The following is a 13,832-nucleotide window of genomic DNA, read 5'->3' as shown; positions in this document are numbered from 1 at the left end:
TATAATTTAGCTGGTCCCTGCTTCTCTATTTAGCAGTGTGCAGGTCATTCAACCCAATAACTTCTTCCCGATAATTGTATTGTCTGTTGTCTCTTTCTGTCACCTTTCTCCTTCTCTTCCACTTTACATGAAGGCTTGTTTATCTTTGAGCTTTCAGTTCAGAAGAAGAATAAACACATGAAATAGTAACCTCTTTACAGATGCTGACTGGCCTGTGCATTTCTAGCATTTTCTGTTTTTTAAATTGTTCTCATGAAGTAACTTTGAATTCAACGGTTTTGATAATAATTGAGGTAGAGTTTAAGTGTTGCCAATACCACCCAGCCACTCATCGCAATTGTGAGTTCAGAATATTTTGTACGTGAGCTGTGCGTGCACTTCAGCCACTAAATGTATACATCATAGACAAGATGGAAGAAAGAAAAGAAAGCTGGTCTCTGCAATTGAGCACCTTTTGGTCACTAGGAAGGGGCTTCTTTAATATTACACAATCTGCATTGTTGAATTGTAATAAGCAGGTGAAAGATGAACTTCTCATGAGAAAATGAAGGTAAATGCACTCACCAAATTATCAGAGGCATATTCAACCAACAAAAACAATGGTGGCATTGCTGGATTCTCAAGTGCGCTTGACCTGAATGCACATTGAAATAAACATATATAAGCTCATCCTAAGCTCAACTATATATCCTCAGGTTTGGGGATTGACAGTATCCCAAAATTGATTCGACACCAGTTGAGCACTTCATTCACTATGATATCTTGTTCATAGAATAGAATGATTTCGTTCAGATTCACCACCACCCTAAACATTCACTCCCTTCGCCACCGGCGCACTGTGGCTGCAGTGTGTACCATCCACAGGATACACTGCAGCAACTCGCCAAGGCTTCTTCGACAGCATCTCCCAAACCCGCGACCTCTACCACCTAGAAGGACAAGGGCAGCAGGCACATGGGAACAACACCACCTGCACGTTCCCCTCCAAGTCACACACCATCCCGACTTGGAAATATATCGCCGTTCCTTCATCGTCGCTGGGTCAAAATCCTGGCACTCCCTTCCTAACAGCACTGTGGGAGTACCTTCATCACACGGACTGCAGCGGTTCAAGAAGGTGGCTCACCACCACCTTCTCAAGGGCAACTAGGGATGGGCAATAAATGCTGGCCGTGCCAGTGATGCCCACATCCCATGAACGAATAATAAAAAAAAACTCAATTAGGATGTCATTTTCTGCAATATTGGGACATCAGTGTTACTATATGGCAACTCATTGAGCGTTAAAGGCCCGATTTCTGGTTTGTGAAGATAGGTAAAATAATTGTTGAAACTTTTTTTGATTTTTTTTTTCTTATTCGTTCATGGGATATGGGCGTCGGTGGCGAGGCCGGCATTTATTGCCCATCCCTAATTGCCCTTGAGAAGGTGGTGGTGAGCCGCCTTCTTGAACCGCTGCAGTCCGTCTGGTGAAGGTTCTCCCACAGTGCCATCTTTCAAGACATCACTTAGCACAAAATATTGGTAAGGTGTGCACAGGTATCACTAAAAGTACCTTACTAGCCATACATGATATCCCCTCATGCATAGATACTGTGGCTTCCTTGTGAGTTTTACTTTCCATGCCATTTCATGGGATTTATAACCAGCAGAGACCAAGGCAGGTATCAACAAAGGTTAAATGGCTCATTTCAGGCGGTTAAGTTGGTAAATTAGCATAATTTAGTCCCTTACTATTGGATAGGTCGTAAAGCCCTTCATTATTTCATTATGTTTATACTTCCATGTCTGGGTATCGCGATCCATGGCTGCCTACACCTTGAAATATGTAAAAGAACATACACAGCTGTGATGTTAATTTAATCTCCCATAACTGCTGCATTAAGAAAATGTGCAATCACACCAAAATCTCCAACGAAAATTTTCAAGAAGTATTTCTTTACCGTGACTATTAATAGTTGAATGTTTGACTGGTTTCCCATTTCGATTTGTGATGATTTGCCAAATGAAATAAAGTTTACATTATTATAATTTTTTTAAATGCCAGTAATGCTTGTGGATGTTTTAGATGAGTGGGTTAAAGGTACTAATGAATTTACTGGAGTCTGCTAGCTTAACCATAGTTTAGATGTAAAGCAAAACTATGAATGTTGGAAATGCACAGCAGGTGGATCAACATCAGAAAGAGAAAAGAGAAGTTAATTATAGGCACAACCACCAGAGGATGAAAGGAACATATACCATCCAACAAAAAAACAAAAATGCTGAAAACACTCTGCAGGTCAGGCAGTATCTGAGGAGAAAGGAAAAAGTTAATGTTTCAGGTGTAACTCATTGTCAAAATTTTCCAATATATTCTGTTTTTGTTTCAGAGTTCCTGCACTGACAGTATTTTGTTCTTTTGCAATATCCCATCCAACCTTCTTGACATAAGTATAAGTCCCCCTCCTGCTCTGATCCTGGAAATCCCTCCCAAGTAGTTGTGCCTCTGAAGTTAAGATTTTAGCTGAGGGGACCCTTCATCACAACTGCTTCGCACCAGAAAGGTTAATCATTTGTCTTTTTTCTTTTGTGTTTCCAGCATATTCTGTTTTTATTGTATGTATAGATCAAGACATTTTGAATTGGCTCAGGTTGATATGGTTGAACAACATTGTAGCTGTTTTAATTTGGGGTTGGAAGTATTGCTGCATAAATATACACATGGTACAATAATGCAGACCAGAATGTCCAAGGTTCAATTTCAGGTGTTTGTTGAGTTAGTTGATCCCAGCAGGAAAAAGCACCTTCTGGAGGGGGGCGGAAAAAGGAGAAATTTGGGGAAAAAATAAATCTGTTACAATCTTCATGACTTAATTAATACTGCAGACATTCATAAACTGGTTGCCAAAGAATCATTGAGTTTCATGGGACTCTACTTCCATAAGCTACAGTATACCTTTTCTTTAAGTAACTATAAGGAGACTCTGGGTTGCCCCAGTGTCATCAAACAAAAAATCTAACAGAGGTGCCCCCATTTTAGAGGAGCACAACTAATAAAGACAAAAGAAAATGGAAACTTATCAAATTAAATTATACTATTTCCATTATCGACTATGCACTCCAGTCCCTGCGGTGCCCACTGGCAGACTCCGTGCACTCCTTCTCCGGGACCACCAGGGCGTGGACAAAGCCGCGGAAGAGAGGCAGGCAGCCAGAGTGACCACCCCCACGGATCCTGCCCAACGTGGACCTGTGGGTGGTTACCTTGGCCCAGGAGCAGATCCACAAGGAGATCCTCCGACTTGCCGCACTGGGTGGCCAAAGATCAGGCGTGTGGGACTGAAGTTTAGCCAGAAATTGAGGAGCAGCCCCTTCAAATAATGGAACAGGGGCTGCAGCCTCTCACGTTCCATACAGACATGGAACACGGACTCATCCAGGCCTAAACTACAGTATATGGAGAGCCAGATATCCTTCTGGTTTAGTTTGAATTGTGGAATTCGCAGAAGGCACTTAAATATAACAATTTAAATTGTTAGTCTTTTGTTAAAGTGACTGCTGCTGTAAGATTGTATGATTCGATGATAAAACTACAGGGTCTCATTTTTTCTTCTTTTTTTTTGTGTTTTAGGCCCCCCTTTTATAAGGGGAGGTTAGAGTGTGTTCATGTGCAGTAAATCAAAAAACTCAAAATAAGTGTCAAATTATAATTTTATTGTATCGGTCCAGGATGCACTCCAGTCCCTGCGGTGCCCACCGGTCGCGGAAAGCCTCAAGTTTACCGGCAGACACCGCGTGCTCCCTCTCCAGGGCCACCTGGGCGCAGAGAATGCCGCGGAAGAGAGGCAGACAGTCGGAGCGACCGCTCCCAGGGGCCACGTCTAACCTGGACCTGTGGATAGCCACCTTGGACAGGCCCAGGAGCAGGCCCAGGAGGACGTCCACCGACCTGCCCACCCTCCCCCTCACCGGGCGGGCAAAGATCAGGCGTGTGGGACTGAAGTGCAACCAGAACTTGAGGAGCAGCCCCTTCAAATAATGGTGCAGCCTCTCACCTTCCATACAGACATGGAACACGGACTCATCCAGGCCTAAACTACAGTATATGGAGAGCCAGATATCCTTCTGGTTTAGTTTGAATGGTGGAATTCGCAGAAGGCACTTAAATTTAACAATTTAAATTGTTAGTCTTTTGTTAAAGTGACTGCTGCTGTAAGATTGTACGATTCGATGATAAAACTACAGGGTCTCATTGTATCCCACAGTCTGAAATATCTGGGCAGTGGCAGCACGTGACATCATGCGGGGCGGGGCAGTGGGTTCCTAAGAGACCAGCCTGTTACACAGTCGCCAATTGTTTACCCTGGGCTCAGTCTCTCTGATGCTGGCGTTGGCTGGGTAAACGTTTCGCAGTTTGGAGCCGCTGACCATTTGGCTGCCTTGCACCATCCCCGCCGCCGCCGCTGCGTCCCAGGGCTCAGCGCTGCTGCAATCCGGGACTGTCGCTGGCTGTTGTCCGGGGGAAGAGGGTGCTCGCAGCTCACCATCCATTGTACATGCGCCCCATGCTCCTTTACTGAACAAGCCAATTCATTGCGTACGATGGGAGCATCCAAATCCAAATCAGGTACCGAGAATAACGAGAAAGGCACATTCATTTAATTTGTTGTAATCAGAGAACTGTTCCACATTGCACTGTGAACACGGGTGTGGTTCAAAGAGAACAAGGTTGACAGAGTTTTGAATTAACTTTTATTTCTGAAAGCTTGTCTCAGATTTAATTTTCGTGTTGTCTTCTGTTTCGAGATGAGGTGGACAGAATATCATGAATTAATATTACAGGGAAATGATACACAGTAAAGTAACCGAAAATGTTTCATTTTTCGAACAAGAATGTGAGTTCGCTCTTTAATGTGTTTTAAATACTAATTATTTATGCTGCTTCTATTATGTGTAAATTTGTACCACTCCATTGGAACATAGTATTAAAAAAAACAGTAATTTAAGTGCACTTTACAGGATATTTCAAAACTTGTCACTAATAATCTGGGATTAAAATTCAACAACATTGGTACTTTACAAAGTGTCAAATCAATTAAACTAAACCAGGTGTGCCCTTAGATTGAGAACCACTTCAACCGAATCTCCCAACAAACTTGGCACTTACAATTCTTGCCGTTAGCCCATCTCTTATTCAAGAAATTTTATATATGTTTAGTGTTCAGGCAGTAAGCTCCTCTGATAATCCACAAAAGATAAAGCCCCGCTATGGTCAGTGCTATAAATGTAAATTGAGTTCCATGGTTTCTCCTCTGTTATAATCTGTTTACCATACGTTAGGGAAGCAGTAAAACTCATTAAAGTTAGATGTAATTATGTCCATAAATGTATGAAATGTAAATATTGTTTGTAGTTAGAGGAACCTGTACAGTGGGCGAGGGGTTAAGATTCTGTGAAGTTTCTTGCCGACCCCGAATAAATACGTACATAATGTAAACTTCAATTGGCCTTAGTTCAGCTTCCCACCCTTTTTGTATGGTTTATACAACAACTTGTGCTTGTGAGAAAGATTCCTGTCACTTGTGAGTTATTTGGACCTCCTCACTCCTCACTATTTAATTTAGTAGTATTTTTTAAACAATGTTTCTCTGTTGTGGCTTAAACCTTCACTTGAAGTTAAAGCTAGAGCATGATTAAAATTAATAGTGGTGACAAATCATCTAAACCCCTAATATTGGAGGATAGACAGCATAATTGCATTGAAAAATCATTTCTATTGCAACACAAGACTATTAATAGAACCATCTATACCAAACAAAACATTTCCTTTATTTGATCAATCCTATTAACAAATGACTTAAAAGCATATTTGTGCTGGCTTAGTTTATAACAAAGTTTGCTGTAAGTGGTCAATAACTAAGGCAGTCAGTATATATTGAATTGCAGGTTTGCATTTGGAGATAAGACCATGTAAAACCTGTCTATGGATCTTTAGTATGTTTGTTGTATAACAATAACTCACGGTTGAAAGCAAAGTTTAAATTCTTCCTCCCTTGATTGTGTTTGTGATTAGCTTTTTATGTCTGTTTTGTTTGGACAAGAAATAGTTTTCAGAGGTAGTAATGCTCTGAAGTTAGATTCTTGTTTCTTGTAATGTTCTTTATAGTGAGAAAATTAAATTAAGTGGTTACTTTCAATAAGTTAGCTTTCTTATAAATGTCCTTAGTACTGATCCATACACAGAAATATATTATCTAAACTTTCATTCCTGAAAAACTGCATTTTCAAAAATTACTCAGTCAGCTATTCAAAATCTTAAACTCTACTCAGCCACGTATCATCCTTGATCATCCTCAAGAATAGTAAAACCTGGGGATATAGAGTTAGAAAAAGTCCTGAACTGATCTGGGTTGAGAGTGACCACGATTAGAAATCCTACTGAACTGGCAACATGTTGGACATTTCTGCATTTGTCCTTTTGTTGTTTTACTTTAAAATTTGCTGTTTCACAAACTTTCTGTTCATTGCTACTATTGAAAGGCTGGTGCCTTACTTGGGGTGCTTTGATACTCCAATATTAGTGTCAATGTGATGCTGCTAGTTACAGTTCAATACAGTCTGGATTCTGTATCAGGGCCTGACCTAAGACTGAAAGGAAGCTAAGCGAGACTCTCTGGATGAGGAGGTCTTGCTCTGCTTCACTTCAGGATCAGTCTGGGCCCTGGCACTAGATTTACATTCACATCAGTACGAAGCAGTTACCACTTTGATGCTAAACTTGTGTAGTGTGAATGCAGTCTTGGAGGAGGAGGTTAATAATTTTTTGAACAAGTAAACCTAATGGATAGCCTTTGTCCTCCAAAATCTGAATTGCATTTTTTCAGGTGCTAATTTTATTGTTCAAATACAAATTTTTCAAATCATTTGTAATTCAGGTTAAGATGCTATTTAGCATGACCGTACTGGCAGTGTTTATAAAGGGAACCCTCATCACTAATGGTGTAATCTGAGTTGCTGAGGTACAGTAGTCACACCTGGAGATGGTATAGCTGCTCTCCCTGTTGTCTTACAAAGAGAGGTGAATTTAACTCATTTTTGCCCCCTCTTTTTCCCAATACAGTTGATCTTCACAATCTTTCCGGCTCAGACACTCCAAAGAATGAATCATATGGTGCCAAAGATAAGAGTAAAGTGATGGAACAGCCTGAGAATATGTTGGTAAAAGAGGTTTGTTTGGCTACTGATATGCAAGATGGCGAGTAAGTGTTGGTATTTTATAATTGCAGTTGTCAAAATATGATTTTTTTTCTATTTAAAGACCTATCAGTTGCAGACTGGTTTACCGTATCTGACCGGTATTGTGGGAATGGAGAGTTTGTTGTCAAAGCGCACTCCTTGCCCTGCCTGCTCCCCAAAGCTAAGAAGAAACTTTTTGATTGTTGAAGGGAGAGAGGAAATGGAAAATGCATAGGAGGCGAGGCAAAGCAATTTATATTTATCCCAAAAAGTGATGCCACTTTGCAAATCTCTGCACCACACTTTACCTAATCATTTATTGAGCAGATAAATCTTACTTTTAATTTCTTTTTCAAAGTTTCAAAGTAAAGGAGCAATAGACCATTATGTTTTGGGTGCTTCTGCCATCTATGTCTTCCTTGTCATCTATAAACTGATCACCAGGATGAGAATAAAATGCAACATCTGTTTTTTTTGAAAAAATTGTGTTTGTCCATTTGTTGTTGAAGACCACTTGAGCCCTATCTCTGAGATCTGATTGGTCTACGTGACTGATCTCATTGTCCCATGCTACGTTTCAAATTGATTGGGTCTGCTGTTCACCTAAATCTCAGTCTGTAACCTCCACCCTGCTCCCAGCCTCAGCTCAGTCCATGGTGCAGTTCCAGCTCACCATCTACTCTAGTGAGTTAGTGAATATAGTATTACAAATCTTGTGTATACACACACACATCCTGTTGTCATGATTTTTAGTTATGCTTTTATGTCAACATTTAATATTGAAACTGTCTATGTAAATATTTGGAATAGATATCCTGTATGTAAACAGTTGACTGTCACAAGGTAGCTGCATTCCCTGGCCATCAGGTGGTGCAATGCAAAACGTTACTGAAATTTCTCTCCCAACTCCATCGCCAACTTGTGTATAAGAAAAAAAACTTGTGTTCATCAACTGACAGTGTGCAATTCTGCAAACAATTTACTAGTAATTCAAATAATTATTGCGTGCACTGGGGGAGGGGGGAATGTTAGTACTGTGGGCAACTAGGTGTTTGTCCTTGAATCTCAGACCATAATGAGAATACATTAATGTAGCAAGTTTTATACTGCGTATATGAACATCCAATATCTCGAGTAAGAGATGTGCCTTAATTCACAGAGTGGGTGGTTCACGAAGATACTCTTTTGAGGTTTCACTTTTTTCATCACTAATATATAATTTATCTGTTTGAGTGTTACTTTTCGCTTTGTTTATGTTGACTGGTCAACAAATTGGTAAAATTGTCACGATAATCTAAATATTTTATCAGAAACTCGCCAGCAGCCATACTGCCGTCTTGCATTTCAATCAACCATTTTATTGCTTAACAACCACAACAAGGAACCATTGCCTACACTGTGTTACTTTGTGATACTGAATCATGATCAGACATATAACCACTAGTGTGTCAAGAAAGGATATTGTTTTGAATTTCTGCGAACTCTAGATTAAAGTAATTACTGCATATCTCTGAACCACATCTTATTTAATCATTCATTGAGCAGTTAAACCTTAAGAAAATTCTTCAAACATTTCTTACCTAATAGTGGGACAATAAAATCTCTTCTTACTTTTAGATGAAGGTTACCAGTGGATTGGCTAAATATGATGTACTGAGCTTTAATTATCAAATAACATCTAAGACCTGTAATGCTCTCTAGTGAGAGTGACTGGTTCAGCGTATTGAAATTCAGTGCTCAAATGAAATATGTACTTACGTGGAGTTAATTATCAGACCACAAGGTGCAGAATTGTGATATGAGAGAGCATTGGTCTTGTATTCTCATTTGACTCTCAGAAAATTTTAGATAATTGTGCATGATCATTTAATTTCCTTTGAAACACACACATTTATACCAAGGTAACAAAACTGCACAATGTCTTAATTTTCTTATGAAACCTACTCCATCTAAAATTAAACCAAACACCTTGCAATCGAAATCCTACCACCCAACAAAATTAAAACCTTATTTCTTGAGGGGGTCAGAAAGAAATTTTCCAGATTATTTTTTCCTTATTGGCGCTGGGTTTTTTCTCTTTTTTTGCCTCTCCCAGGAGAGGCTGAGGGGGAGAGATTGGGGGTGGCAAGTGTCTAGTCATGATGCTCCAGCCATCATGATGTGTGGGGCAGGCTTAATGGACCAGCTGGTCTATTCCTGCCCATCAATTTCGAATGTTTGTATGTTCTTAATATGTGAGGATAGAAAAGAAATTTAAAACTGGTTGTACTGATATTTAATATTCTTTTCATTGATATTTAATACTATTTCCTATGATTAATCAGTTTGAAGCTTCTGTTGTCCCACACAGGATGCGTGAAGTTGAAATAGAAAACCACAAGGTGCTCCTTATCAAAAGTAATGGAGAATTTAGTGCCTTAGGACACTTGTGCACCCATTATGGAGCTCCATTGGTAAAAGGTAAAAAGTGTTGTATGCCGCAAACATGATATTGTTCATTATGCTACAAATAATGTGGTTTGTTAATTAACTCTTTTTAAGATCAGTAGTTTTAAAATACATTATGTTGGTTATGGGTGGAGCAATATGTCAGTGATCTAATGCATGATACCACCAATTGCCAGAATGAAATTTTGTACTCTAATTTCCCCATGTGGTGAGTTGCTAATCTTGGTGATGATTGCCACACCTCACATATCCTGCCCAAAATGGGTACCCTTGACCAGTGCAGGGAGGTCCACAGGAGCAGTTTCTAGAGTGACTCGCCTGCTGATTTTACCTTCCCTGTGGGGACATCACTTAGTCTTCATCTGTTATTTAAAGAGAAGAAAACTTGCATTTCTGTAGCACCTTATCACATCTCAAAATACTTCAATTACCCATGAGGTGCAGTGGCTATTACGCAGGCAAGTACAGCAACTATTTTACGCACAGCACGATCCCACAATTAGCAATGAAATGAATGACCAGTTAAACTGTTTTTGGTGGTACTGGTTGAGAGAGGAATATTGGTCGAGATATTCCCTCTCCTCTTCAATGGACATTAAAGCTCCTGTGGCACTATTCAAACAGGCAGGCGGGACCTAGGTTTAATGCAGCATCTGAGGGACTGCACATCTGACTCAGTACTGCACAGGTGTGTTTGCTTAGGTTGTGAGCTCAAACCCCGGCAGTGAGGCTCAAACCCATAACCTTCTGATCCAGAGGCCAGCGTGCCATCAATTGAGCCAAGCTGGTACTCTGTTCTTTATACTCTTGTACTTGCTGAAATGCATGCCAATTGTTTTGCCTCCGTTAGTTGTTTTGTCATGTGTTTGGTTATACACAATATAATCAATCGCCCATCTTCCTGTATCTCCAGGAGTTCTCTCACATGGGAGGGTTCGGTGTTACAGGCATGGTGCCTGTTTTAATATAAAAACAGGGGATATTGAAGATTTCCCTTGTCTGGACAGCGTACAATGCTTTAAGGTACAATTTAGACTGCTCTATTGATTCTATCATTTGTACTGGATCTACTAATTTTCAGTGAACATTTTTACGTAGCTGTACTTTGCAGCTAACATCCAGAGGTTGTTAGCTAATTTGAAGTTTAAAGTAATTCCATTAATTCTTTTATGATTAAAGTCCGTTCCTATACAGTTGAAGATTGCCAATGAAGAGTTGTCCTGAGCAGTATGGGGGGAGGGGAAGGTGATAAATGGTGAAGGTCATCAGTGAGGGATGGTTACAGCCCCGCACAGCACTGGAAAAATTGGAGGGCTATCATCACACATGGAACTGGTTGAGAATCTCTGTGCAATCACTGTCACAGCAAATTTTATCAAATTCAAACCAATGGCAACCTGTGCAATGAATAGGTTGCCATTGCTTTGAATTTGATAAAATATTGCCCATTCAGGATAAACTTTGGATTCACACTAAAACTTCCACTGTTTTTAGTTTATAAAAAAGTTAACTTTGGATCTCTGATAGAGAAATACTAAAGAGGAAAACATTGAATTCACTGGAAATTTCCAAATAAAGTAGAATTTTGTCATGCCAAATTGATTCTTTTACAAAAAATGCTTATAATCAATCATATTTGAATATAACCCAAATGACAATGCTAGATCTGACTTAGTTTCAAAACAAATTGAAACTAGGTAAAGGTCTGTTTCCATCAGACCAGTCACAATCGCAGTGAGATGTAATAAATGAATAACTTCCATTATAAATTTCACACAGAGGCAGGCCACAAGTAACATGTATTGCTTAAAGTATTATCTTTTGTTCACAATTACTTGAGAGGACGGCTGTGGGGCTTACTGTGGAATATTCCTTAAATGGTTTAATCAGCCTTTAGTTACAGGACTGTTGCCATGAATGGAAGCATTCCAGGATTTTACTGTGATGATCAATCTTAGAGCTAAGGATCATAAAATGCATCAATCATAAAGATTCTCCAATCTTCCCCCTCCTCTGGGGTACAGTTTCATGTGTGATGGTAGCCCTCCAATTTTTCACCTGCGTGGCCATTTTTCATGTGTAAGCCTGCACAGTAAGTGTTAGCAGGTTACTTCAATGTGTGGGGTGTTACAGTGGGCTTGATCCCCATCCTTGCACAACATCCACAAACAAGCACTTTTTAGCAGGATCACTGCAAGGCAATTAGGCGCCTGAACCATGGCTGATTTCAATTCCTCTCCTCCCCTGTGGCCCAGGAGGCTCATACCAGTTGCAATACCTCCACAATTCCCCAGTTAATCAGCTATCTCAGCACAGAAGGGGGATCAAACCTGGGATCTTCCTGGTCAGTTTGGCTCAGCGACAGACCTGGGAGCACATTTATCCAATAAGCGATAGGCTGAACTGACAGATAATTTCTAATGGAGTCTTTTGAGTGCTGTTGTTGGTGGCTGCTATAAAATATCGGTGGCCTTGCTGTACCATCCAATGTTCTGTGTCTTGCAGCCCTCTTTGCCCATACTGCTTTCAGATCTATTTTGGTTTCTCTGCTTTGCCAGAAAGTAAGCTGAGCTCTAATGCAACCTGGAATAAACGTGAAAGACTATAAATCTTGGGTGCCCATTTGTGACTATCTTTTACATGAATGAAAGAGTGTCCATGAATACCATCAATGGTGTAAGGTTCAAATTTACCCTTCAAACATTTTCCGGAATGTCTCTTGTAGTTCATACGATCATCAGTCAATTTTTGTTTAAAAGACTGACTGTTTCTTTTCACTGTACTTCATTATTGTATACCTGGGTTATGGAATCCTAGCATCCACTGAATAAATCCAGCCAATATATAAAATAGATAGGAATCCTCCTATTCATGCTGCCAGTACGATGCATGCATTACAGAAAACTGTTCATTTATAATAATCTAAACATTGTCTTCGTTTCTATTTCCACAGGTTAAAGTTCAGGATAACAAGGTTATTGTACATGCAAGTGAAAAAGTAAGTTTCCTTTTGCATGACAAACTTTGAAATAATTAGGATTTTCTTACCAACTTGTTTGTCTGCTTACAAATAGGATTCAATATTGTGTGTGTGTTTTAAATAGGCCTTGAAATCAAGCAAAATAACCAAAGCCATGGTCAGCCAGTCACCAGTGAATAAAAATATAATTCTTCTTATAGGTGGAGGTAGGTGTAATTTACCATTTTAAAAGTCGTGTTCTCTGTATTTATGAAGTGAAATAATTTCTGTCTCCCATGACTTCAAGGTGCAGTTATCTGCAGGGACTGATTTTCTGTGGACTGTGATGCATAGTCAGCAGACCCAAGTTATACTGCCAACTCTGAATCTCACTGAGGTCCGCAGCAAATGAAATCTGTACATGCACAGAGCTCATGATGTTAGGAAAGACTGGGCATGCGCTTTCACCTAACATTAACAATATTGAAAAGTAAGTTCATACTAGTGCCCATGAACCCAACAAACTTCTAAAAGTTTGTGCCTCCACATTAGGCTGGATTCCTACTGCAAGTAGTGCAAACTCCAACCATTGTGGGATGATCTGCTGGAAGAGGTCTTGCACAACTTGGATTCAGTGTGCTCATGGGGTAAATTTTAACCCCGAGAACGGGTGGGTTGGGGACGGGTGGGAAGGTAAAAATGTAAAACCCGCCCACTTCCGGTTTTTACGGAGGAGGGTTAAGTTTGGGCAACCAACCCGCTCTTAGGAGGCGGGTCGGTCAGTGAAAGCATTTAATGAGACTGCTTGCCTCCATTTTAACAGCATTTTTATTTTTAACTCCTGGGGGCCGAGATTCCCGGGCCTTCTGCTTCACGCCATGTAAGAGGAGGTGAGAAGGCCCGAATCAACAGGTAAGTGCCTTTATTGCACTGCTGTGGGCCAGGAGTAGCAGGAGTGCTTTCCCGCCCCCCCCCCACCACCCCCGACATGTCCGACTCACCCCTCCCATGTCTGACACCCCCCCACATCCGACGCCCCTTGTCTGAACCCCCCCCCCCCCCCCCCCCATGTCCAAATCCCCTCGCCCCATGTTCGACGCCTCCCATGTCCGCCCCCCCCCCCCACCGATGACCGACTTTCCCTCCCCCCGATGTCAGACTTAACTGCTGGCAGCTGCTCCCTGGCTGCTTTCCCGTCCAACAGATA

At 40.7% G+C, this 13,832-nt stretch overlaps 1 protein-coding gene across 1 annotated transcript in view; it reads left to right on the top strand.

The window, feature by feature from the left end:
• The first annotated feature begins 4,293 nt into the window (after positions 1 to 4,293).
• aifm4 (apoptosis inducing factor mitochondria associated 4) overlaps positions 4,294 to 13,832 on the top strand; it is a 47,493-nt gene continuing 37,954 nt past the window's right edge. Inside the window, exons 1-6 of the mRNA XM_068008213.1 lie at positions 4,294 to 4,609; positions 7,103 to 7,241; positions 9,569 to 9,678; positions 10,580 to 10,689; positions 12,620 to 12,664; positions 12,771 to 12,852. Coding sequence (XP_067864314.1) covers positions 4,585 to 4,609; positions 7,103 to 7,241; positions 9,569 to 9,678; positions 10,580 to 10,689; positions 12,620 to 12,664; positions 12,771 to 12,852 — 511 coding nt within the window. The 5' untranslated portion in view covers positions 4,294 to 4,584. The remainder of the gene's footprint in view (positions 4,610 to 7,102; positions 7,242 to 9,568; positions 9,679 to 10,579; positions 10,690 to 12,619; positions 12,665 to 12,770; positions 12,853 to 13,832) is intronic.

The sequence above is a fragment of the Heptranchias perlo genome, chromosome 28, assembly GCF_035084215.1.
Source record: "Heptranchias perlo isolate sHepPer1 chromosome 28, sHepPer1.hap1, whole genome shotgun sequence".
Lineage (NCBI taxonomy): Eukaryota > Metazoa > Chordata > Chondrichthyes > Hexanchiformes > Hexanchidae > Heptranchias > Heptranchias perlo.
This window is presented reverse-complemented; position numbering and strand designations above follow the sequence as displayed.